Source organism: Salminus brasiliensis, chromosome 1, assembly GCF_030463535.1.
Source record: "Salminus brasiliensis chromosome 1, fSalBra1.hap2, whole genome shotgun sequence".
NCBI classification, from domain to species: Eukaryota; Metazoa; Chordata; class Actinopteri; order Characiformes; family Bryconidae; genus Salminus; species Salminus brasiliensis.
The window spans coordinates 23516991-23544517 of NC_132878.1; the positions used below are offsets into that span (position 1 = coordinate 23516991).

Below are 27527 nucleotides of genomic sequence, written 5' to 3' on the forward strand. Positions count from 1 at the left end.
TTCTTAATAGGTTTTTATTTTTTTTCCAGTGCTTGTCTTTATCCTTAACTAACCTACACAAAAATGTAGTGTAATATAAGCAGGAATACTGTGAAAAACATCTACCAGAAAATGTTTAATTGGAAGAATGTGCGGCAGACCCCCCATTAAGAGGACTGTACGAGCAGAGAAAAGGAAGAAGGATAGAATGAGTTGGAGAACAAAGAAAGAGAGCGCACAAGCTGATGAGCGATGTGTCAACATGTCAAGATCATAAATCAAAAAAAGGCACGATGCAGTCCCCCCCACCTGCTGCCTTTTTCACTGTCTGAAGCCCCCAGGGAGCACACATACAGCTGCCACCCTCCCCCCATACACAACCTAAACTCCCTCTTTCACTGAAGTCCTTCACTCTAATGGAATCTCCAATAACACTCACAGATTCAGCAGTATATGGCGATGACCTTTACAGATGCACAGGTATCCATAAGTCCATAGCTCACCTTATGATTGATATATATATATATATATATATATATATATATATATATATATATATATATATATATATATATATATATATATATATAAAGGGTTCTTTTTTTCCATCCAAATGCTTTTATCGCTCTTAACCTTTCTGTCTAGTTCTGTTAAAGGCAAACACTAGCAGTATTGAGTCTGTGAGTAATGAGTAGATAATATTATATTATAGCTCTTTACAGTCATCCCCCATGAGATGCTCCATAAGTTGGCTCGGAGCCAAACTTTTAGATGTTTTGGTCTGTTCCTTGCTCTGTTCATGTTTTGAATCAGTGCTTCCAGATCGAACGGAGGCATCAAATATCCTGTGCACTTCAGGAGGCATTTCATCAGTGCTATGTGTTTGTGTGTCTGTGTGTGTGTGTGTAAGACAGAGAAAGAGGGACAGAAAGAGAGAAGATGTACATTGTAATGTGTAGTACTGTGCAGACGAAAATGAGAAAACATACAGCACAATAAGCAAGAACTGTGCTTTTATGTTCGCTAGTGAGGGTGCTATTTCCACCCCCCTGGTTGAGGCAGCTCATTGTTCATAGTTATTATCCAGTGCTTGGTTTGGCTAATCAATACTTCATTAGGTTAAGTCAGGTGTGCGGGTGGAGGATTTGATCAAATGCATGCGATACATTATTGTATTTGTGTTTGTTATTCGAATGGTATATAATTAGTCCAGACAAATCGCCAGCCTCCTTCTTTCACTGTATGTTTGGGTGTCTACACGTAAGTGTACAGGGACAGTCAAACATCTGAATGGCTGAATGGGTGCTGAACGTAATCTTAAAAACATTTGATCCAAATGCTTGGGAGAGCATATTTTTGTTTTTAAAATAGAGGAAACTGGGGACACACGGGAATCCACAGTAGGTAGGATGTTGTGATTGGGGGATTTCAAGTTGTGCGCTGAACTCAAAGATAAGGTACTCGTGTCCCCAGAATCCTCTTTTTTTTAAAACCAGAACAGGTTGAACAGGATTAAATATCTTTACATTCAGTCACCTGGTCCATTTTAAATCTGCAATACTTACATAGGCATTTTTGTGCTGAAACCATCCCAGTATTAAACATTCCATGGTCATTGATAATGAGGGGTCTATATTCACTGTTAATCTGGTGTCAGAAACTGTATAAAATAGACTTAGACCATAGACCGTTTTGGGTTTTAGTCAGTAAATCTGTATGCCATTGCTGATTACTACTTTTCTGATCGTCACAAGTGAATAACTGTTATCAGAAAGTCGTAAACATAAAAGCGTACAGATGCCTTTGCTGGTTAACATGGGTGTTGAGTGATGAGAGGGCTAGTCTACCAACCCAGAGAAAGCAAATCCAGTTATGCTTTCTGGGACTTCTGGTCTTGGATGGCAGCGATTTCCCACAAAAAGGGGACTACGCCACCCGGGAGATCCTATTTTGAGAATTGTTGCCTCATTTTGATGTTACATTCTGATAGCCTACCCATCTGCTTTCTTAGTTTTCTAGTACTGATTTAGACTGAGATGACATTTCTGGCTGCTTGAAGGCACAAACACCATTGTGGTAGTGTGTACACATAGCAAAACAAACCAGATAGCCCATGTTTTGGAACTCGTATTGGAATACATGTAAAGTCTATATACGCATATAATCATATTTGTGTTTGTGTGCACACACTCTCGCGCTCTCTCTGTAGTGAATCCCTAAGCCGCTCCAGCACATTTGGGCAGCAGACCCTGCTGAATACCAGAGATGGTTGATGCAGGAGTGATGAGCAGAAGCCAAAGAGCATTCCACTCCCTCATCATAAAACTCCAGCGCTCTTCATCCCGAGCAGGATAATAGCAGTGTGTGAAATCACTCAGGAGGCTGCCATCTTCTTAGCCAGGGTCATTTCATGCTTGGTCTCTTCAGCCTGATGCTGTAGTGGAGATGGATTACGCTGGTCACGGTGCCACTGGCATCATGACATGTGTGTTGTGTGGTGATGTGTATGTGCGTATGTGTAGTTCTGTAGGTGTGAAAACAACCTTTGTTAATGACCAGCCCAGCTGCGGAGAGAATGAGATGAGAATCAAGCAGGAATGTGGAACATGTCATCATCGTTAACCAAAAGAGAGAGAGAGAGAGAGAGCGAAGGAAAGCCTGGCACGCCCATTGTGAGGCACTGGCATGTTCACTGGTCCCACTTATCCATCTCCCTTGAAGCTACAACCAACACACACAGACACAGTCACACACAGACAAACACAGGCCCCCAGGTTCTCACTGCTGTTCTCCAGCCAGCTAATCAGATTTCACATGAATAAGGGGGCCAGCACCCACCCCCTCGATCAGTCCTCCTTTTGTTTCAGCTTTTGTTCCTTGAGGATGGAACACACTGTCCTTCCTCCTCTCTTTTTATTAGAGTCCTACTCTTCTCTATCCTTCTCTATTTGTTTTTTCTTTTGTCATTATCTGATATTATGCATAATGCTAACGTAATGCTAACTAGCTCCTACTATCTTTTAACAGGACCTGCTCTGTCTTTCTATACAGATCTCTGCCTAGACATCATTTGGTTTATGATACCAGTTTTTACTGTAGCTGATCTGAGTGCCATTCTGCTTGTTCAGCTGGTGCAGTTGTATATTTACGATAGTGACTTTCGTCCAAATGTGGTCAGATTTGCGCAATTCTTTCCATTGCAGTGGAGCAGAGTCAGTCATGCAGTCAAGCCACATAATGCCAGATTTATTTGCCGTGTTCTTGGAAGACGGTAATGGGAGAGATGTGTGTTCACTGTTTGGATGTGCTGAATAAGATGGTATGATAAGATGGTGTAATTTGTCCTGTGGTGGTGTGTGCTGGCGTCTGGGCTGTGTTGTCTAAATTGTCCTGAATGCTCAGTGTAAATTAGGTGACCCCCCCCCCCCCCCCCCTCTCTCTCTCTCTCTCTCTCTCACCACTGATGGTGTCATGCTTCAGAAAAAAAGCCATTGGACACTGCTTTTTAGTCCAGTTGGAAATATGAGTGTCTATCATAGTATTAAAAAATGTGACCTTAAATCAGTATCACAATTAATTGAGCATTTTACTTCAATTATGATTAATAAGCACTTATATACACTGCTCGAGTTGCTTAGTTGGCTTGGTGTTTGAGTTCTTCTCTATGTTGCTTTCATTTCGCAGACCAGACGAGGTGGAGTCACGTAACTACACACGTGGTACTATGCTTTTAAAGTGACAGCACATGAGCACATACAGTGGGGAAAGTACTAACAGAAAGAAATGAACAAAATATTCAACATTGGCAAGATCGCATTGATTAGATGTTCTGAATGTCATTTGATTAATTTTCAATTTGTTGCTCAGCCCTGCTATGAAAAATTCCTTTCTCAATGAGGCATCTCAATGGTTTGTCAATGTAATAACTACTACTTTAAAGTAATGTATAAACTATAGTAAAATAATAAAGTAAAATATGCACATATACCATATTGTTAATGTTAAGTGTAGCAAAGAAAAGTGTTGTTTTTATTTTCTTGGTCTTGTTTTATTTTTAATGAAATCTTCAAGGCCTTTCATGACGTGGGATATTTGTTTAGCTGACGTATGAAGAGCTGATGAAAGAGACAGAGGGGCACTAAAAGGTTAGATCACTCACTCATGGCCTAGAAGGCACAGTGAAGTCTAGCTCTTTTCTCTCTCTCTCGTACACACACAGTCTGACAGACCAGCCGCCTCCGAATACAGAATTTGACAGAAATGTCAGCAAAACATTTTCCTCTCACCTTTTAAATGCCATTCTTCTCTACTTCACTCGGACCTGGACCACCTCCACTTAGATCCCCACTGAAGTTTTCACTAACTGTTAGAGCGCTAGCAATTAAAATAAGTCCAGAGCTCCAACAGAGGAAGATTTATGCCTCTGACCTTCAGGTTTGTTGTTCCTTGGTGGCGGTAGGCCGTCATTACAGCCTGCTGCGGTTTATGTTATCAGGTTGATTAGGTGGAAGCAGCTATCTGGAGCTTCACTGGAGTTGCATGTTACAGATTGTGAAAAAACATTCGAATCATGATCTTGGGTTGATGTCTTTTTGTTGTACATCACCTTGTGATCTTTCTCTTACACAGACATATATATATATATATATATATATATATATATATATATATATATATATATATAAAAATACACACACACACACACACACTGTATTGTGTGCATATGTGTGTGTGTTGGCTTCAGTCTGCAGGGCATTTGTTTGCCCTTATTTGGCTGATTTAGTTTTGGGAAAGAATGGAGAGATTTTCCCAGCCATGAGTTGCTGAAGTTCCCATGCTGGAGTCTCTCTACGACTCTCCTACTTCTGCTTCTGAGGTGGAGCCTGTGGTTTTAACACTGTAAAGATGAAAGGTTCCTCAGAGGTTCTTGGACCCGTATTTCTACACTCTTGGTAAAAAGGATTCTATATAGTACTGAAAAGTGCTTTTTGATATATAATAAATAACAGTCTACAAGAGGTTGAAAGAGGTCATCTAAAAACCATATAAGCCTTTAAAGGAACACGGAAGTTGGTTAAAAACCTTTAATTAATGTAGAAGTTCCAGACTCTTTACACTCTCATTTACCACAATGTTGTTTTTTTTTGTTTTTTTTTAAATAATTATCCATTGTAATGTCATTTAGTGGAACATCACTCAGACTAGGTCTAGTTCATTTTTAAAACCCACTACAAGTCCCAGTTCTACATTTTATAAATCGTCAAATTCCAAAAAGTAATGAGTCATGAGCATTTCTAATGGTCAGTTAATCATAACTTATTCACACAGTTTGAATACCAGCTGTCATCTTCAGGTGAGAAGAAAAATGCAAATTAAAAGCACACAGAGAGGCGTTTTCTTCATAGACTGCAACAAACAAAATGTTAATGTATAACCATTGAGTTGAACTGACATAGTTTTAAAGGTTATTGCTATCAGAAATTCCATGTTGGTCCATCCCTTTAACTCACCACCACACCCATTTAATTATCACATGCTCTCCTGCTCTCATGCAGCATTGTAAAAAGCAGTTGAATGCACTTGAAGGAGAGCACTGACTGCCCAATTGAGTGCATGTGAGCTGGCAGGCTTCAGAGATTGGTCAGCGCTGCTATATATGGACATAGGAGGGGAAATGTGCTTATTTCTGACTCCGTTGTCTTAGCCAGTTGTGCCACTAGGGAGCCCTTTGTTTGATTACTGTGGGTAGCAGTTTCCACTGATATGTCATATACCAAAAAAAAATAAATCTCTCAAAAATACTTATGGACGCTTGTGGCTTTATGTGTTACTAGTTCATAAAACTTTTTTCAGTGTGTATTATAATCATTTAAACTACCAAAATGACAGAACTTTAACCTGTAATCTAAACAGTAGATTACGTCACTGGACGACCACTGCAAAGCTGTATAATTTACTAACTGTGTGTGTGTGTGTGTGTGTGTGTGTGTGTGTGTGTGTGTGTGTGTGTGTGTGTGTGTGTGTGTGTGTGTGTGTGTGTGTGTGTGTGTATACGTCACAAAAGTGCTCTGAGGGTTGTGTTATTTTCCCCTATCTGTTTCCAAAAGCAGCAGTCCAATTGGGTCAAGACCCAAATAAACACTTGAAGTCCTGGATACTCCAGCAAAGCAGAGTCCTGCACTCTTAAAAATATATAAATATATATAAGTGGTTCTTGACCTATGCTGTACATATAGAAAAAAAAAAATGTGTGTGTGTGATATATATATATATATATATATATATATATATATATATATATATATATATATATATATATATATATATATAAAACTAAATTTAATGTAAGATAATTTTAAATACTATTCTTTACCTCCTTTTATCCTTAGTGCCTTTTCTGCATTTTTTAAATATGGCTGTGCAATGTAGATATGTCCATAAAGCTGTATGATATTGCAATTACAATATTGTTAAAAAGTCTCTTATTTTAAATCAACAGAAAATACAGGATACTCTGTTAGAAGTGAAAGGCATACACTAACAAGAACGAGTCGTGAGCGGGGCTCTCTGTAAAGGTTGAGTTGTAGGTGCTGTATGGTTCAGTGGAGAAGCTGTTGTTTGATATTTCTGGGTCATAGAATTAGACTTGTGCTGGCCTCTTTGCTGCTCTCTCCTGTGTGTCCATATGTATGTATGTGAAAGTGTTTGTGTGTGCATCCGGTAGAGACTGAAAGGGCAGAGGAGCAGGCTGGTATAAAGGTCTGTGTGTGAATAATGGATGAGAACACAGCTCACGTGTTTAGCCCTTACATTTTCAAGTCCATTCACTGCCTGCATGCGGCGACTGTTTACACATGGTCAAAAAAGTGTGTTATGTGCTTTACAGGTCGTTGCATGGCTGTGACACTGGCCCCCGCCTCCGACTCTGTTGAGACGGTGGAGGTGTGTTTAGTTAATTGTTTAATCGTAGTCCACTCTTCTCACTACTTATCCACTCACTGCTAAGAGGCCCTGATCAGTGGCCTGTTCTAGTGATGCCTAATCTTCATTAATGCACTGCTTTATTTATTACTAATGAGTCTAGACATTTTACTTGCTTGAAGTCATTAGTTTTATTATAGCTGTCAGAACAAAAATTTCTAGTATCTCCAAAATGGTGACTTTGAAGGGGAACGAAAAGGATTTTCCTTTGGAACGAAAGTAATTTTGGAGTGTTTCTGTCGTTCGGTTCATTGTGGAAAATGTTAACACAAAGCAAAGGGTGACTGGAGTTTTCATATTATGCGAAAAATTATAAAACACTCCTGTATTTGGTTCTAATGTAATTGATTGGCCAATATTTTGTGTAACTTTTTCCTCTGCAGTGCTCTGAAGTTTCTCTGCCCTAATTCTTTGTTGTCTGTAGTTCAGTCACGACCAAGGCAACCTAATTATTTTCAGGTGAAGCACACATACTCATATACACACAAACCCACATGCGCGCACACACACACACACAGATTTTTGTGCTCATATCACTGTTTCTCTGGTACCTCTTTAGCTCAGTGGTGGTGATCTGGCTGCCCATCAGTGCTCCTTCTCTGTATTATGCGGAACTGTGTGTTTGTGTTTCAGCGATTAGCAGACTAAGGCAGTTTGCCTTCAGATCTAAAGTTTGGCCCTGTGTTTCACCATAGCTGAGCCGAGATGTTCAGTTGTCATGGTTACAGAGACAGAGACTCTTATTCTCTCTCACTCTCCTAATCGTTCTCTTTCTCATTTTCTCTCTCATTCTCTCTCTCACACTCTCTTCTTCTCTTTTCCACACACACACACTCTCTCTCTCTCTCGATCCCCCTCCTTGTTCTCGCTTTTAATCTTCTGTGTAATTCTTTTTTGATCTTTCTGTACTTTCTCTTGCTATCCTCGGTCTCACTCTCTCTCCCTCTCACTACTTTTCTCTTCCCAAACTGATGTTGTGTGTCTGTTTCTGGTTCTCGCTTACATAACCAGTCAGGCACGGTGTACTAAAGCACAGCAAAGCACAGCACAGCACAACACACCGCATACAGCACACTCTACCCTGCTGTGTGTGTGTGTGTGTGTGTGTGTGTGTGTGTGTGTGTTGTGAAGTGTCTCCTGTGTGTGTCACCTTTAAAAAGAAAGAGTAGGAGTGCAGTGCTGTGGATTTGCTGTTTGGCTGGGTGGGAGAGCGGAGATGAATTATGTAAAGTGTTTTATAACAGAGGTAGCTCAAGGTAGGAACATACTTTTAGACACGCACACAAAGGGCAATAAGGTAGCTTCCAACTTGCAGAAAGATGCTCTTCCTCCTTCCTCCAGCCTTCCCCACGAGTCTGTCCATGCCTCTGGGCGTGTACAGTCCAGCAGCGGGTTCAGCTGAGCCGCGTCTGCTCGCAATCGCTACCAGATGTTTGTTTCCATTGTTTCTGCCACAGTCTCAGACTCTGCAATTCCTTCTTTCTCTCGGGAGGCTCAGGCTAGAATGTTCTGTCTTAGGTAGTGGCTGGTCTGATCTGTATGCGTTATGGGTATGTACGAGTTTGTATGTGTGTGTGTATTTGAGGCAAGCCTGTCTTTCTTTTACTGTTCTCAGTCAAAGGGAATGCAACTAGTAGAAGATTCCTTCAGATTCTCTGATGTGGACACAGCTACAGACAAGCATACTGCCTAATTTTACCCCTAACCCCCTTATTATACCTCCTACTAAGGTCCTGCTTTGGCTCCATGAGGATATTATAGGGCCTGGGTAATGTCATTAGCATTAGCGTCAGTGACTTAGAAGTGGCTCAGTGTTGTGAACCGCACAGTGACCTTCTGTCAGGCCTAAAATAAAAAAAAAAAAAGACACAAATAGTAAATTTCATGTCAAAGACTTGCATGCAAACGTGTTAAGAATGATTGTCTGACCATAATCAGCTCTGATCGTGACAGTCAGTCTTACTGTTTTGAGCTTTATTGCTCTGCACTTGTACACATGGATTTTAGAAAAACAAAAAATTATTTACACTCCGGGTAAATGGCCGCCTGCTCATCTGGCCCTAGTTTAGCCACTAGGGCTAGCTGGGTCCACTCGACCAGCCAAATTGCACTTTGCCATTGGCCTCCAGCTCAGACTCTGTTTACATTAGGAAGCCAGTTCAGAGTAACCAAGTAGAAACAATCATCACGAGTTCAACTGCTGCCACTGCAGATTGATTTCCATGCTGTGTGTGAGACACTGTTGATTTAACGCTAATTTGTCATCAGTGACAACAATTTGACAGACAGAGATGAGGAGGGAGAGTGAGAGAGATCTAGAGGTGCAAGGAGAAGACTGTGTGAGTGAAATGACATGCAAGGAAGAAGGAAGAATGAATGAAGAAAGACATCAGCAGCATAAGCAGTGCTGGATGCGTGCGTGTTAGCCCCTGGCTGCATCCCCTATCCCCAGCACTGTGCTAACGATGTTAGCATTGTGTTTGGCCTTGATAAGAGCTCATTAGAGCCCAGTATGGCAGCGGCAGCAGGGCGGCCCTGCTGTTATTGATTGTGTTTGTGTGCAGTTACAGCCCGTAAAATAGAGTTGTTTGGACCCAGTGTGGTCACTGATGTCTTCTCTCTCTCTCCCCTCCCTTTTCTTATTGAATATATTAAACTCTCTCCCACTGTTTTCATCATTGCAGTGGTGAGGTCAGTGATTAGTATGGCTGCTTGCTACTGCCAAGATGACTGTGCTGTACAATACATAGCACAATACATAGGTCATAATTCTATATGACATATTATGGCATTTTGCTGGCACGCAAAAACCTAGTATCACATTTGTAGTTTTTCACTTTTTGACCAAATTTGAATCTGCAGTTGTCAAAATGATTAATTGACCAGTAGAAATGCTCTGAAATTTAATCTTATTATATTGATTTCTATTGAAAGTTAAGATTTTTTTTTTTTTACCTTTTCTTGTAAAGTTGCCATTTTTGCAAGCCGGTGGCATTTTGTAGCACATCCCCCTGTACAGCATCCACCTTAATTGAACTATGACAATAGGTAGCAACACACAAGTAAATAATTGCATTTAAATATAAATAAATAATTATATAAATGACAACTCTAAGCCAAAGGTAACCCACACTATCCAGCCAAACAGGAACGTTGATCTGAAAGTCTGTAGGAAGATAGCTCTCCAGGAGTAGAGTTGAAGACCACTGCTCTAATCTCACCAGTTATCATTAGTTCAGTGCACAGATATTGCAGATGTTCCTGTTTAGTGAGTGATTTCACCAGTCACGCCTGACCTAAACACTGACCCATATATGTAGTCTGACATGACTGCAGCAATAACTGTCAATTGCACTTAAGCCAAAGTGCTAAAGTGGCTCAGTAGCTATGCAGTCTTCATCTTCATCTCACATCTTTGTCTCATCTCTGTCTTTTCATGCATTCCTTCCTCTCTCTCTCTCTCTCTCTCTCTCTCTCTCTCTCTCTCTCTCTCTCTCTCTCTCTCTCTCTCTCTCTCTCTCTCTCTCTCTCTCTCTCTCTCTCTCTCTCTCTCTCTGTTTCTCTGTTTTTCTCCGCGTGAATTATTAAATCTTCTGGATCTTCTCAGCTCCATGGCCTGTCTCCATCCGCCCAGAAGTAGGTCACAGTATGCGTGTGCACACACACGCCAGGTCACAAATACACCTCAGTACTCAAAAACTTGCCTTCTTATGGATTCTTGGGCTTCTAACACAAAGTAATTGTATTACCTTGGTTCAATTGTGCATATATTGCATATGTATGCATGGATGTTGTGCATGGATATAATATGCATGGATGTTATCAGACACTTACCTCAGTCCAAGTTAAGTAATTTTACATAGATCTGCTTATTTGGCCTCTGTGACTCTGTGTGACACATTATGTGTAATTGTGCATTTGTCTATGTTTATAGGAGCAGTTTTGCTAATTGGTGGGGTGTACACTTCTTATTAGCCTAAAGCAGCAAACATGTCTTGGATGACAGAAGTGTGTAAAAGTGTGCACAAACTCCTTATAGTGATACAAAGTCCTCAAGTGAGGGATTGCATGCATTCTATATCAGCTACTTCAGTCAGTGTAATTAATTTAAAGCATCATTATGTGAAAAATAGGTATTTGCTTGCTCCTGGGCTCCTCCTACAGTCAGAAAGTGTCATTCGCTAAAGAAGGACGCACTTATATGCATGTGGACTGGTTACGCAGCGCTATGCCGTTCTTGAGTGCCACCAAAGTTCTGTAGTGCGGTTTCTAGCACGCTGAGTTTGGAGTAGCCACGATAGAGACGCTGTTCTCTCTATTACAGGTCAGTGATTTTGAAGCTGTTATTGTAAGGTAAAAATGCTACATAACAATACTCTAAATACACTCTTGATATAAAGCGCTGTTTTGTACTAGCACTGTAAAGCTGAGTCATGCTGTACCTAATAGACTCCTCTTAAAACATCTGATTACAGTGCATATATTTAAGACTGGAGACAGTCTGCTGGTGTATGCTGTGATTATGAAGTAGAGCGTGTGGGACTTTCTGGAATGCCAGTGACTGCATAAGACTACAGACTGATCAGAGACTACACACACACACACTGCTCTTTCTTTACACTTCCTACAGCCGCACGGATGTTTACCTACACACGTCTTCATGGTATGTGGAGAGCTGAGAGGAAAAGAGAAGTGGGCCCACATCTGGACCTGTGCTATTGGATTTCCTCTTCATTCAAGAAGAGTGTGTGTGTATTGTGAGCTGAAGAAAGAGCTTTTGTGTGTATGAAAGACCCAGAGTAAAAGTGTTTTGGCTTTGCCACTCAGAAATGTATGTTGTCATTCTCTCTGTGTGTGTGTGTGTGTGTGTGTGTGTGTGTGTGTGTGTGTGTGTGTGTGTGTGTGTAATTGCACACAACCCTCATCACTATCAGAGCCATGTCCGTCTCTAAAGAGTTTATGTTCGGCGACTGGGCCGCTGTACCCAAAGGGAGATTGGGGAGGGGGTGTCCAGGTCATTGGTGCATGATTGAAAAGGTATGTATGTGAGTGCATGATGGAAAGCGCGTATGTGTGTGAGGAGGTACGTGTAAATCTTGCTCTGTTGCCCTCCAGATACCCCCTGTTTAAACTTCTGTGGAAATGGAAAACACATAGTTGCCAAACAGCAGCACCATATGTTGTACATCACTGTCATGTACAGTTACTACATAAATTACACTCTGTTAACCCACTGTTCTCCTCTATAACCATGGTGCTGTACTTTAGGACACCATAGCAGCCCCATGTTTTGGCGGTGCACTTCAGGAAAGCTCTATTTAATCTAAATACTGATACCTGGGTAGTTTCTGTAACCTGTCGGTCATATTTGATTCTGAAGGGTATAAATGGCATAGGTATTCATACATTATGACATTATCTTATTTTATTCATTTATTTTTACCAGTTGTTTGAAAAAGAAAACATACTACACCATTTTATTAATGTTAAATACAGTTCAGTTCAGTGTGAAAGTGAGATTAATTGCAGTTGAATTATTTTGTCACCGTCACACAAAAACCTTTTATCTCCAACTTTACAGGAGAAGGACAAAAACATTTCAGGGGAAGTCAGAGTAAACAGATTTTATTCCAAATCATTCTGGAGCATTTCTTTTGGTCCTTCAACCTGAAATTTAAACGCAATGTAAAGAACATGTCAAAAATCTATATAATGGCTGGTCTGTTGGAACAAAACCTTATATCTCCAAAATGGCAACAAAAAAGGCCTTCTTTATTTTAAATGTAAGTAAATGTGACAAGTGCATTTATAACATTTTGGATTATACTGTATTATCCATGAAAAAAGCCGTGCCCAGCATTAAATGTCTCTAAGAAACCTCTCTGTTGCACTACCAATACTTTATCTCCAGGTGGATGATGCCCACCACTCTTAGAACTTTCCAAGAAATTCAGGTGACATGCTTTGAAGCCTGCTTTAAGAATTACATTGCCATCTTTTTTGTACTGTTGAGAATTACCCAATAGCATTTAAAGTTGGAGAATTGGAGATGCCTTGCGAAGTCATAAATGGAAGTGAGGTAGGGAACAGCATTGTGAAAGTGTTCGTAGCATTATACACATTTCTAGCTGTGACTTCTGGAGTGCTGCGGCACGGCAGACTGCTTTTTCCTGAAAAGTCTTTAGAAGACAAAAGAGATGAGTGAGCCACATGAATAAAACATTGCTCTCCGTCATGCTAGAGATGTGTGTGTGTGTGTGTGTGTGTGTGTGTGTGTGTGTGTGGTTTGGACGAGGAGAAAGCACTTGTTAAGGTGCTGAAATCCTTACTGCTTGTCAAATAGATTGTGCATCATAGTATTTTATCCACAGTTCTACCCCCCCCCCCCCCCCCCCCCCCCCCCCTGCCTTCAGTCCTTGTTGTCATGGGGTATTTTTGCTGTGTGGCTTTTTAGTATATCGATTTGACAGAAGAGGGACGCTCTACTGTAAATACTGTTACCATGGCAACCCAGCGGCAGCGAGGCGGAGGTTGAACCCACGCCTTTAATCAGTCAAGGTTGTGCGCTGACACGTTAGGTGCCCCTTAGGTGCTATGTGTGCACACACAGACACACACATGATTCTATGCTAATGGCTATGCTCTGCTTTTGTTCTTCGTCATAAGGCAATTGATCTGAGATTTGGGTTTGCTTTGTGAACATGAAACAAAGGCTAGTTAATGCTGCTTTCCCCTGAGACAGACACACGCACACACTCCCCTCAGCCCTCCAGATAAAAAGCCGTGGCCCCTATCCTCTTTTCCCACCCCCACTCTTGCTCTCCCTCTCTTGCTCCACTTCACCTCCCTTTACCATCAGCTTTGTGCCACTATGGTCTAAGCGTTGCAGCGGTACTGTACGTATCCTACTGTAAATAAGCCCATTATGAGTCGGCTGGAGATGACTGTCACTAAAGGTGAATAAAAGTGTGGACTTTGGATGAACAATGCCATGATTATTAACGTTATAAATGGAGTTTATCATGAGCACCATCAAAACGCTGAACGACTTCATGCACCATTAAATTAGAGCTTGTAAACAACAACAAGCAGAGGATAACCGCTCCATAAACTGCATGGCAGCAAGTAGCTGATTGGATGACCTCATCTCATGTTGTTTCTACTAGATATATTTTCATTGCTTTTTTTTTTTATACCGCAAAGCTTTTGCTGGGGCATTTCTTGCACTAAAATAATATATATATATATATATATATATATATATATATATATATATATATATATATATATATATATATATATATATAAATATAATATAATATATATATATGAAAGGTTTTCACACACTGAACTGGATCTAATTAACCAGCACTAATGTTGCTCACATTATTAAACAGTGCTCATAGGGTTAATTAATTACTATAATTCTCAGAAAAGCTTATTGTCAAATATTGTGGTGAATTTTGTCCTATTGCTCAGCTCTACTTCAAGTATTACAACCTCACAAGAACACCCACAGTCTATATTCAGTATTCCCCCACTGTTCTCTCTTTCTCTCCCTTGTTCTTACTTACCTTCTTCTCTCTCACTGTTCTCTCTCTATCACCTCTTCCCTCTCTCAGTCTCTCACTATTCTCTCTATCTCTTTCTCTCTCTGGTGTGAAGCTGTATAAGCAGTCAGTCTGACTATTGAGGGTTACATCATGAAGCTGAGCTCTGTGATTACAGTTAAAAGGTTTAGGGTTGAAGTGATGTGTTTGAGGTTACTGTGCAGTGATGTTTCGCAATGAAGGAACGTGGCTCAAATGTTACTGTGCGGTCACAACATACCAGGCTGTGTGTGTGTGTATGTAATAGCCAGTCTTCAGTCACCGCGCCTTATTCAGACATACTCATTAAGTCCATAAATAACCAGCAACATAGACTGTGGGTGGGAACGATTTTGCCGTGTGTGTGAAGTGCAAAACCATATGTGTGTGTGGTATATGTCTGTGGACCTTCTTAAAGTGTCAGTTGTGGTGATCCAAGGTTGCCCATTAACACCTGCTGCTGTAGCTTTCCCGGAAGGAAGAAGAAACATCACCTGATAAATGAAACAGTGGAAAATTGTGTGGAAAAATGACCTGTTGACGTCCTCTTCCCACTTTGCATATCTCTCTCTCTCTGTCTCTTTCTCTCTGACATTAAAGAAGGAAGGGCGGAGTAGGCTCTTTTTTAACGAGCAGTCGCGTCATCTTTATTCATTACGAGGGAAGCTTGAAAGACAAAGAGCTGTATAAGCTTTTTAATGCCTAAACTGTTTTACTGATGCTTAAACATATTCTTCCCATTGGTTCTCAGGGTGGGTTTTCCTCTCATATGTCCTGGGTTAGTTGTGGATAAGCAAAGGGGACATTCTAAAGAAGATTTAAAGAAGTACTCCTCAAACCATAGTTTAAAAGGGGGGGCTATTAAAAGGTTCCTTATGTGTTACACAGTCTTCTAGACGGACATTCTTTCTTGGACAGGTCTTCATCTCCTCATGGATGTCTAGAGTACTTCCTTGCCTTGAATAGGGTGTTTACATGTAGTTGGTATGATGAATACTACTACTACTAATAATAATAATAATAATAACAACATCTAAATAAGATGCTTACATAATTCTATTGTAATCTCCTTAGTGGGTATGTATTAATATTAATAATAAGACATACATACATAATTGTTTAAATAGATGTGACGTACATAAAATGAAAATGGAAAATAAAATAAATAAAAAAGCTGTGAATTATGAATATGATAAAGAAAGGTCCTACTTAAAGGTCCAGAGAATGAAACACAACAGTTTTCCCTATTAATTAGTGATCCATATTCCCTATTATTTCCCTATTAAAACAAACAGAAAGCCCTGAGTGGTTCTGTCTGAAACCTCTCTTCTTTTACCTACTTTTTATGAATGTACTGCTTGTACTTAAGCCCCGTCGTCTTGTTCTTCGTTCTGTGACAATTTTCTCTTTCTCCCCCCCAGACCACTCACTTTTTCCCAGACATTCTTCCCTCCAACAATGACGCAGGCTAAGAACGAGGCCTCTTCGCTTTATCTCCATTTTTAAAAATATCTCTACTGAGTGTTCTTACATGCCCTCCTCTCCTCAACCCTCCAGAGAGAGAGAGCGAGCCTTAGCTAGCTGCTGCAGACGAGAACAGCCAGTGCATGTTCAGCCTTGACTTACTTTCATGGCGTGATAGAGCTGCTTCTTTCATTCATCTCACTTTTTCAGCCCCAGATGAGTCACTTCAAACCACAACACCGATTATGTAGCCATTCTCTTTTACCAGCTTCAGTCATGTTACAATAACACGCCATCTTAATCTTTAGCTGTCTGTATAAGTCACTCTGATAGTGCTGTAGGCCCAGGAGCTTTAGGATCATGCCATACTTGTGAAATTCCATACTTCTGCAATTCATTTTGATGCTATCCTATACTTAGTATCTAAGACCTGCTGACATTGAATTCCTATTAACTTCTATTGTAAATGTGTGGATTTTGGATCCATGGTTTTTCCTCTTCTTTTCTGAGTACAGGAAAATGAGTGTGTGAGTGTGCATGGTAATCAGGCATTAGTTATCAGCTACAGATGTTCATACAGAATAGCTGAAAATGTATTTAATATTTAAATAGCTCTTTTAGGAGAAGTCTTCTCATTCTATGTAAAACCGAATTGTAAGATGCCCAATTCCATTTAGTGCTAGATTCCATTCAGTCCTGTTGGATCTCATGACGCTCAGTTGTGTGTCATAGAGTAGACATAATCACCTACTGAATCTTATCAGCATCTGCGCAAGTCACTCTGATGGTGTTTAAGGCCTTGTAAGTTTTAAGACCACACCATACTTGAGTAATATCTTGCTCTTAGTCAGCTGAGCAACACAATGAGATTATTCCTCAGGCAGCAAAGGTCATTGAAAGACTAGACAAGAACTCTGTCAGACAAGAAACTATCTGTCAGAGTGCAAACAATAAAGTGATATCACTCCTGTTGATGTCAAAAGTAAAATTCACTTGGATCCATTCATTTATTTCAATGATACATCAACATATGTTGAGAAGTAGGTTTCTGAAAGTAATTATTAAAGGAGCATTATGCAAGAATTGGCATTTCTTGCTCTTCAGCTCCCCCTACAGGGAAGTGGAATTGAAGCTTGAGCCAGGCACAAAAGGACACGCAGTATATGGACTGACGCTGTATAGCAGTGCTGGGCAACAGGGGCAGAAGTCCCTGCTCTAACAGACCTACCAAACCTGGCAAATAACAGGTGTATTGAATCACATGTGCTTGAGCAGGAAAAGCAAAAAAAAAAAAAAAAAAAAAAGTGTGCAGGAATCCACCCCTCCAGGACCGAAATTGCCTCCTCCTGTTGTAGAGTACATTAATAGGACTTGGGTTACTCACCATTACACAGTTGTCCTGCCTGAGTTACACAGTGCAGTTATTAGCATACTGAGCCCAGAGTAGCAACTATAGAGATGCTATTCTCCCTTTTACAAGGCAGTGGAGCATCAACATGATTTTGAAGCTGGTATTTTAAGGTAGAAATGCTACATGTTGCATTAACTTTTAACCGTGTAAACAATGTAACCATATTAAAGTGCTGACACATATCAACTCAGGCCTAAAGTCACCATATCAACTGCTCGGTGTGGGTTAGAGGGATGTAACTCCCCCAGCATTGGGCTATGAAGTGGTAGAACTACTATCTCTGTTGTGAAGCTCTATTCTATTCCTTTGGGGATGAGTTGGAGTGGCATTTATGGTCTAGAACTAATCATCCAACATCAGTACCAGACCTCGCTAATGCTATTGTGGCTGAATGCTGTCACAGCAGTGCTCCAACATCTAGTTTAAAGCCTACAGGTCTACTCCTTCATAATACCCTTGATTTAATAAGAAATCAATAAATAAGCAGCTACCCACAATCATTTCACCAAATAGCGCACACACTGCAGAGTTATGGCTCCGTTGCATTATGGGTCCTTTAGCTTCAGCATTCACAGTGGCGTTCCAGTTGGTTCATTTTTTCCGGTCTTGTTCAGTGTTAGTTCTGGTAATTCAGAATGAAGTAATGTTTTTTTTCTGCATCTGAAGAGAGCTTGACCTCAGATCTCAGTAAAGAAAGGCCGAGAGGAGACAGGAGAAGAGATGTGTGATGATGAAACGTGTGCTGTTTTTCTCTTTCACCTGAAGAGTGACGAAGTTGTTGTGGTGTGTTTGAGGCAGAGGAAGTGGCTCCTGTCAGACTTCAATCTCCTAGTGATGTACGCTACATTGAGGATGCTCCCACCTCAGTCCTGCACATACATTCCTTTGAAGAGAGCATCTCTATGTCTCTCTCTTGAACTCTCTCGCTCTTTCTCACACCATCTTTCTCTTTCTTCCTCTTTCTCATGCTCTCTCTCTCTCCCTCAATGTCTTGCAAGCTCTATTTTGCTCGCTCTCGCTCACTCTAGCTTCTCCAAGTCTCTCACATGCTCACATCGATCTCTTTCTTTCTGTCGTTCTATCAATTCTGTTCAACTTTTAAACCTTTTTTTGATGTATGACCATATTCATTTATCTAATTATACTTTCAACATTTAGAGCCTTTTTTTTTTTTATCCTTTTTCAGTTTCTCTCTTCATTTCTCTCTCACTCTTTCTCAGCTAGTGATTAAAAGTACTGCTTGCCGATAGAGCAGCCACTCCACCTCCTCCCTCTCTCTTCTTCTCCCCTCCCTCCTCCTTCTTTTTCTCTCTCTCTCTCTCTAGCTCACTCTCCCCCTCTCACTCTCCATGCGTGCGCTTGCCTCGCTGGAAATCAGATCGCGAGCGTCGCGGAGCCGAGCGGACCTTAGAGATGCTGGCAGCTCGAGCGGGACACATTCTTCACTCCGGAATGAATCCTTCTGTGTCTCTCATTCGCGTTCCTCTTTTTATATCTTTTTCATCACTCCATCCCTCCAGAATCAGTCAGCAGTACAGAGACTGCATCTGATCTACAGACCGTAGTTGAAGAGAAACTCTGCCTTTCATTTAGAAAACAGTCTTTTTTGGAGTTTGGAACTTTACTGTTGGATTCTTCCACTTGGAAAGGCTTTTTTGTTGTTGTTGTTGTGGTGTTTTTTATCGGAAGGCTTTTGGGGGTTGTGCGTGTTTGACCCCGTCGCAGCGTGTGTGTATCCTCAGCCGTCAGGATGACTGAGATTGTGGTGACGGACTGCAACCTGAACTCGGTGTGTGAGCGCTTGGAGGAGCACTGCTGCGTGGAGGATCCTCCAGCCGTGAAGAGACACTCCAACACGGGCGCTAAGCTGTGGGGCCGCGTGCGCAGCAAACTCCTCCGCCAAAAGGTCCTTTATTCTCCCTCTCTCCATCCATCCGTCTTCATCATAGCTTCTTTCTTTCCTTGCCTCAGACAGCTCTTTCTCTTCTGTCGCTCCTCTATAGGCTCCAAGTGTTTCACTGCATGTGACTGAAGATGGGTTTAGGGGAGTGCTCAGAATCAGAATCCTTGGTTGTCCGTTGAGTAGATGTCATATGGAAATGTGTCTGTGGCACTGTCAGAGTGCCAGTTCAGTTATGGACGATTCTTAAATGGTTCTAAGTGGCTCATAAAAGTAGGCTCATGAAATGCCATTTTTACCTCAGTCTTTCATTTTCTGAATGTTAAGAACAATCAGAATACAGTCCACTAAATTGGTAGTAAAAGGAATATGCCAAGGATGAAAACATCAAAAATGGACAGCGGTGATATAGGACACTATACATTATATACAACAAAGCGCGCTGTTTGATCATTCAAACTAAATCCTGCTTTTGATGGAATAACTGTCTTCACTGTCCAGGGAAAGCTTTCTGTGAGGATTTGATTGCATTCAGCGACAAGCGAATTTGTGAGGTCAGGATGTTTGATGATCACCCAACCTTATCCCCTACTCCCCAACTCGTCCCAAAAGCATTGTATGGAGCACCATTATTCCAGAGAACACCGTTCCACTGCTCCTAGCTTAATGCTGGGGGGGCTTTATACCCCTCTAGCCCACACCTGGCATTAGGCATGGTGCCAATAGGTTTATGTTTATCTCCAGAGAGTCCTATTCTATTGGAAGTACTTCTCTACAAGGGCTAGACAAGCTGTGTGCGTGTGTGCATTTGCACATCTGTGTCAGCAATGGGCACAGTTTAACATAGCTGAATGCATCAATATAGCACGTAATGTAAAGTTATTTTGTTTGAACACCAAATTTGACAGACAGGCAGACAGCACCAATCAATACCCCTCTCCAGCACTGTGATGTTGTACACACTCCACTGCTTCTCCATTCTAATGTAATTATCAGATTATGCAACATAATTTACTTTAAAAGTTTAAATGCTTTATCAACCGAGTATTGTGAATCAAATCGAGTGGTAGGCTTTTCCAGAGAGGGTCCTTAAAGGTTCTTTGGGTTGATGGAAAGCCTTTTGTAGATGTTTCTATATAGAAAAATATCTTTACGAAAAGGAATCAGTATAGCACTGGCAAGGTGTCACTGTCTTTAATGAGCCAAATAACTCATTCTTCACATATACACACATACACAATTGGGGTTTGGACACCCCTGGACAAATCGTATCTGACTAGTTTTTGACTAGTATAAACATCTTCCCAAGCTCTACAGAGACACGCTTCTGCACATGGTATTTTTATTTTATTTGAGGGAAAGATTCAAGAGATTCAAATGAGACGTGAGCCAGGATGGTGTGTTATATTTATGTTTCATTGTTGTGTAAAATAAAATCCAGCTTTAAAATGTGTGGACAAATGCCATAGTTTCTTGAAGGTTGTCGTTCACAAAAGTAAAAGGTGGCTTTTGGTAGCTTTTGCATACTATGTATAAAAAATGGAAATGGACATCATGCGGTTTTATAAGATCTTTCTGAGTTTGTTCTTCTGTTTATCTGAATGGTTTGACCTCTTTTTTGGTCTCATCTGCAGTGTTTTCTTTCTAGCCTCTCAGTCTTTGTATGCTGGTAGTTTAAAGAGGGTATGAGAGGGTTATCTTAATTGCAGTTACCATGTGTGTCTTTGTTTGTGTGTGTGTGTGTGTGTGTGTTGGGGAGAGAGAGTCTGATTCCTGGCTTGTCTCACTGTGTGACAATAAGGCTTGCATTGCTCAATACTGGCATTCTTTCTCATACCATTCTCTTTGTATTATTGTTGAATTGTACTACATTTTCTGTATTGCACAACGTTTGCCTTTCCCTGGTGGTTCCTCTCTTACCTCATCCAGACGTCTGCACAATTCCTGGAATGGAAACATGATCATGTAGTCCTTGCATGGACATTAGATCTTGGATTGGAATTGGCTTAATTGTAACATTTCTTCCCATAAAAGTGTAAAGTGAGTAGATGGAACTGGAAACATCCTCAAAAACAATGTATAGATTTGTGTTTTCATCCTTGAGCTCTCACCCGTTCTTCTTGTTGCTTTGTTCTTCTGTCTCATGGTATATTTGTGTGTGTGGCTGGGTGTCTCAGTAGACTCAGCATAGGTTGGACTGATTGTGACCTGCAGTTAGAGGTTAATTATCACCTCTGTAGCCTTGCTTAGAGCCCATTACCCCCTAATGAAAGCCATCTACTGACAAATACCCCCCCCCCCCCCACACACACACACACACACACACACACACACCCTGCACATGCCACACATTGAAAAGATCCATGCCTCAGGCGTTAGCTTCTGTCCATACAAACAAGCACTGTTGCACACCCAAACACACACACACACCTGTTTTGTGTCAGGACTGACACGGGGACAGTGGTGTCGAATAGCAGTGGGTTTGTGTTCAAACTCCACTTACAGCACAGCTGCTGTGGCTGTGACCCATTTCTAGCATGCTTTTACTTTCAGTGCACTTCAGCTGTCTTTGTGTACTTCTTGATGATTGTCTGTTTTAAATGGGCCTGTGCGTCCAGTGACCTCCCGTGATCTGTCTTTAACCCAGGAAAAACCTCTGTGCAGCATATCTCACCTCTGTTTTTGGCTTTATCTATGCGGCAGTTTAACTAAGCAAGTCACTGTCTCCCAGGTGTGTGTGTGTGTGTGTGTGTGTGCGTGCGCGTTTGTGAGAAAGAGAGAGTCACATGAAATCTAGGTCTGTCCATTTGGGGTACAGTAAATGCACTGCCAGCGTTTTGCGCAGTAATTTATGTGCATGTATCTGCAGGCTGTGGCAGAATTAGATAAGACAGTGCACACAGTTCAGCCCCAGGGCCGCTGAGTCAAGTCCATATGTTATCAGTTAGCTGTTGGATTAAAGGAATACTTCAGCGTTTGTTAAACCTGATCTGTCTGTTGCACCTACCACAGTAATTTATTCATAATTAGAAAAAAAAAAAGCACCTTTGACTCACAGTACATCTATAATAAAAATCAATATGCGGGCGCTTGAACACTGTGTCAATAGGGTTTCTGTTGTACGTACATGGAGCATTATTGAACATTGTTGTGTGTGGAAACTGACTATATGCTGCACAAAGACGGTATGAAGACCTGCCAAATTTATGACACAATTTGATTGGAATTATTTGTGCCGTTCACAATTATTTTACACAGTTGTTGCACAAGAAGCAGAATAAAAGTGAGTAAAATAAAAATGTTAATTAGAAAAAAACATCTTAAGACTAAAGTAATAGATTACTATTTACTATTAGATTACTATTAAATTAATAGTTTTCAACTTACTCCAGATGTGCTTGATCAGCCAAGACATGTTTGATGTCCTAAATTTGCTTATTAAGCCTTAAACTGGAGCTGGAGTCAGGAAGAGCTGGATGTGATTTCAGTAAGAGCTTTGGCCCTGCATTCATAGAAATGCTTTGGGTGACCATTGACTTCCAGTGCTTGGTTGCATTGTTAGCATCGTAACTGCAGTTGAAGGCTTGAAAAGATGCATTTGGACTCCTATCATGTATCGGCTAAATAACTCTATCTGGCATAGGTGTGTACAAAGTTACTGGTGTTTGGAAGGCTATTTAAGGTTTGGTTGGTAGCCATGTAGCTGATTCTACCATTTGATCATGCTTTTCTGTATTTTCACACTCTGAGGAGAGTAATCTAAGCTTTGTCTTTGTGTAACTGTACACTTGTGTAAGTATATCAGCAATGCAGTTCATTACAGTAGAGCTGAATATTAGCTGCTAATATAGACAGCTAATCAGCTAATATGTCCACTTTAGACTTACCCTTTAATAATAGTTTATATCACAATTATAATCAGCTAAAAAAAATTCACGATCATTCTAGGTCTAAGAGTAGGTTGCAAAATAGAACCCAAGTGTTCCTTAAATATGACTGCTCTACTGACCCAGTGGTCAGCACGGCCTCAGATCCTACAGATCATCTCATTACAGCATGCATATTGCTGGCAGTCTGATTCTCACTGCTTTAGTCAGCACTGGATCAGACCTGACCTTACCCTAAGATTCAGAGAGTTAATGGAAACACACACACACACACACACACACGCCTTCACACTATTGATTGAATCTGAAAGTGTCCACAGTTCTCTGCACATCAGCCAGTGAGTGGGAAATTAGTATGTGCTCATATATCCAGGGATTTGTGCCTGTTTAGGAATTTCTCTTTCGTTTGCACTCACACACACACATTCTGTCTCATCCCAGTTGCCGTTTTATGTGCACACTTTCACTCAGTGGTAGTAAAACAAGTAGCACACACTGCCTCTTAAAAGACACAAAATCTTGTGTTTTTAATGTAAAGACGCACACACTTTGCCTTAAATGAAATACTGCCTTTAGATATTCATTCACACATTCCTTAATACACACACACACTTCCCTGTCTCACAATAACCCGTGTCAACCAGCCCTTATTTATCCTTCTGCTACTAACTGTCTCCATTTGTCTCCATTTCCCACCCTGAAACGCACACCACTTCAGTCACTCTTCCTTCATATGGCATGAATGGCTCTTTGAGGTATTGCACGAGCGTGTGTTTGCAGGCAGAGTTGTGAATGACCTCTTTAGACACTTCTCTCCTTGACCCGGTCACTGTGTCTGACCATTACAGACCTGCATTCATCCCGTACCTTCAAAGCAGTCCACCTTAGCTGTAAGTCTGCTGACACAGAGCCTTACCAACAAAAGAGAGATTGTGACCAGAGAGAGGGGAAATCATCACTGTCATATGAAAACATTGTAACTCCATAACCACAACATAAATCTAAAAAAAAATCTGCCCTCTGCACTGTGTGAACACTTTAATGAGGAATAAGCCAATAGAAGAAGTCCACAATTCCTTAATGTTGAAGTACATTCATTTTAAACACAGAAGTACATTCAGTTCATTATCCAATGATGTTTCTGTTTCTAGGGGTCTTAAAAATACTATTACTAATAATACTAATATTATTAATATTTTGATGCCAGGGTTACAAGACACACTGTGGGTGATTTCATGCACAAAAATATGGCTTGAGCCCAAGGTTTAACGGCCTTAGCAAATAGAGATGGGCTGTTTCATATGTAAGGTGGGCAAAATGAGGCAGATTTGAGCTTAAAACAAACTCAGAAGGCTTAGTAGTTTTGAACTAATCTTTAAAGCCTTAAATATCAAATATAATGCATCTTAAAATGAAATCTTTTTGATATCAGACGCATTGACGTTCAGGGGAATGGATTTGACTGTTCTATTTGACACACAGTGTCATTGATGTGACGCACCAGAAGCTATTTACACACAAACTATAGTAGTAGGAGCATCATCGAGGAGGGTGGACATAACCAAGACATAAAAAAAAAAAATCAGGATCAACCCTCTTTTGCCATCTTGAACCACCTGCAGATCCATTTCCATGCACTGGTTTCTTAATCATCGATGACTTAATCATCTTTTCCCTCTGCGCCTCTTTAAAGTGCTTCAAAATGCCAGACAGCCCCTAATGGTAGCTTATATGGCTGGCATAAATCTTCCACAGCCACGAGTAAGGGCATGGGACCCCCACTGAGGGTCCAGTGCTCCCCACACCCTCCCCTTCTCATGATGCCCTAACAAGGCAGTTTAGATTTGGGTAATTAGGCTGGCCGTGAAAGCCTGTATGTGGATATCCTGCTGCGCTGGGTTCACTGGGCGGATATTTCTGTGGGCTCCCATGTCACCATTGCTCTTTTCGTTTACCCCTTAACACATTCATCACCTGATGTGTCCAAAAACCATCCTTTCATGCCTCATTATACCAAAACAGCAGCAGCAGCACTCTGGGTCAAATTTAGAGCTCATTTGGGCTAACCAGACAGGATCCATTAGGGATATGACCACTTACTACTTATGAAGGCTCCGCTATTAAACCCATTGGATGTCTGTTGAGTAAAATGGCTTTTAGCACTATTATTCATGAGCTGAGGATTTTTGACTTCATAAGGCAGCAGTCCAGCTGTCCCAGAATGAGAGGAGCTTTTATAGTAACTGAGATGGATGAATGAAGTGGTTGTATAATGCTTGAACGTTGTTCATCGAGTTGTTATACAGCATTCGTTTCAGTAATGTGAAATGTCTTGATGATGATGATGATGATAATGATGATTTTAATTGGTGATGATGAGTAGTCTTGTGAGTCAGCAGGAGTTGCATTTCCTGTTTGATTGCTGGGAGTTTACTGGAAGAGGCCCAGGCTGACATCAGCTCTGAACGTCCAAGCCCCAAACTAAACATCAGCCTGACCTCCAAATACCTTACTAATTACAGTACAGTTCCCATCACACAAGACTCAAAACACTGTCTCACATCAATCTCCCTCTCTCTCTCTCATTCTCTCTCTACCTCTCTCTCTACTTCTTTCTATCGGTCAATGCATTAGCCTGGGGGTAACGCATGTACTCTATATGCATATACTCATCTCTGAGGAGGCCATTTTAGTATGCACATATATAACCACAGCCAGAGATGTGTGTATTTTGTGGTTGATTTAGATTTGATCATGACCATGAGAACAAAGGATTCGGTCCGCTCAACTTCGTTCATGACGACTCATAGAGGTCAAAAGGTTCATATTTATCTGCTCCCGAGAGTCCTTTCTATTGGCAATGCTTCTCTACAGGGTCTAGACAAGCAGTGTGTGTGCATTTGCACATCTGTGTCAGCAATGGGTGTGACTTAAAGTAGCTGAATGCATTCGTTAAGAGGGGGTGTCCACAAACATTGTTCTACTTTACTCAGCAGTGTGAACATGCTTTAGGACACGTGCACGTTTAGCATCTTCCCCCTGCCTTGGCAACACACATGCTTCTCCAGCATGCTTAGCTCTTGTTTTGTCCATGTGTGTGTGTGTGTTGGGCTTTGAAGAGTGCTTCCAGCATCAGTCACATCGCATGAGTGCAGCATCTCCACAGATTCATTATATCAGTGCCGTGCCCTTTTACATAAGACTGCTGAGAGCTGGAGGAGGGCAAAACTCAGCCTATCGTCGCCTGCAGCTGCTGCCTCAGCACGTGCTAGACCTCCTGCTAAACACACACATACAAACACTGGCTCTCTTTTACTGCATCGTAGTCTGACTTGTCCAGTTTCTTTTGTCAATTCACAGTGTTATTTTGAAAAGTAAATTCTTTATGAACTAGGTGGAGAAGGTAAAAGGAAAAGGTGCACATGCAGGTGGTCTACAGCAGGAGTATTCTGCTATAGTCCTGGACGGCCAGTGTACAGCTCAGTTTGATAATTCCCCTACTCAAACACACCCACTAAAGTTGGCAGTTTAAGCAAGGGGGGTCACCAAATTGTTCTGGACTGCAACCCTCTGGGATTGGAGCCAAGGGGCCCTGGTCTGTAGTTCTGTACATTGGGATCCAGTTTAGTGGACGTTCCTGTATTTTTAGTAATGTTCAGTTATGCTCAATATTGTGTGCTCCTGTTATGCTTTCAAAAAGCTGTGTGCTGGGGCTTATGCTGGTTCTGGCGCTGCACACTTAGCAGCATGTAGTAATCAGTCAAACAAGTGAAGCTTGATGTGATTTGAAAGAAGCGTTTCAGAGTTTTGATTAGTCTTTCCACTCTTGGCACTGATAAGGCATACTTGGAAACAAATTAAGACCAAGGCCGTGAAGTTCATTACGCTGCTAATTAAAACGGATTTGGTGACTGCTAGCAACCAGAGGCAGGAGCGAGAGCAGAGGGAGTTAATGGGTCTGAATGAATTAAGTTAGCATTAATTTAGACTTCTGTTTAGGTCATCGAGGCCTGACCTCTGCTTTGCAGTAATTCGGTCATTTAGGTTGGTATGGCATGTTAACTTAAGGAGATGTGTGCAGAAGGTAATTTCATAGTTTCCTGTGGTTCCTTTTAAGCTAAACAGGCTCTTATACTGTTGATTTGCTTTATATGTTTCTACAGTAAAGGAGTGTTCAGCAGTGTGAGTGATGCTGAATGTGTGCTTTGTTCAAGAGTGATAACAGTGCACTCGTGCTGTGCTTCAGGTGTCATGAATTAAATAGCATAAGCGGTTAGCGTGTGTGCACACTTATCTTTTATACAGTGTAATTGAAT

The 27527-nt window shown here is 41.1% G+C and overlaps 1 protein-coding gene across 6 annotated transcripts in view; it reads left to right on the forward strand.

Moving 5' to 3' along the window:
• Positions 1-27527, forward strand: part of abr (ABR activator of RhoGEF and GTPase) — a 192057-nt gene that overhangs the window by 150071 nt on the left and 14459 nt on the right. The window contains exon 1 of one of the 6 annotated variants that reach the window (XM_072674929.1): positions 18802-19330. The exons of the other annotated variants lie outside the window; for them this stretch is intronic. Coding sequence (XP_072531030.1) covers positions 19175-19330 — 156 coding nt within the window. The 5' untranslated portion in view covers positions 18802-19174. Of the gene's footprint in view, positions 1-18801; positions 19331-27527 lie in introns of those variants that run through there. 6 annotated transcript variants of the gene reach the window in all.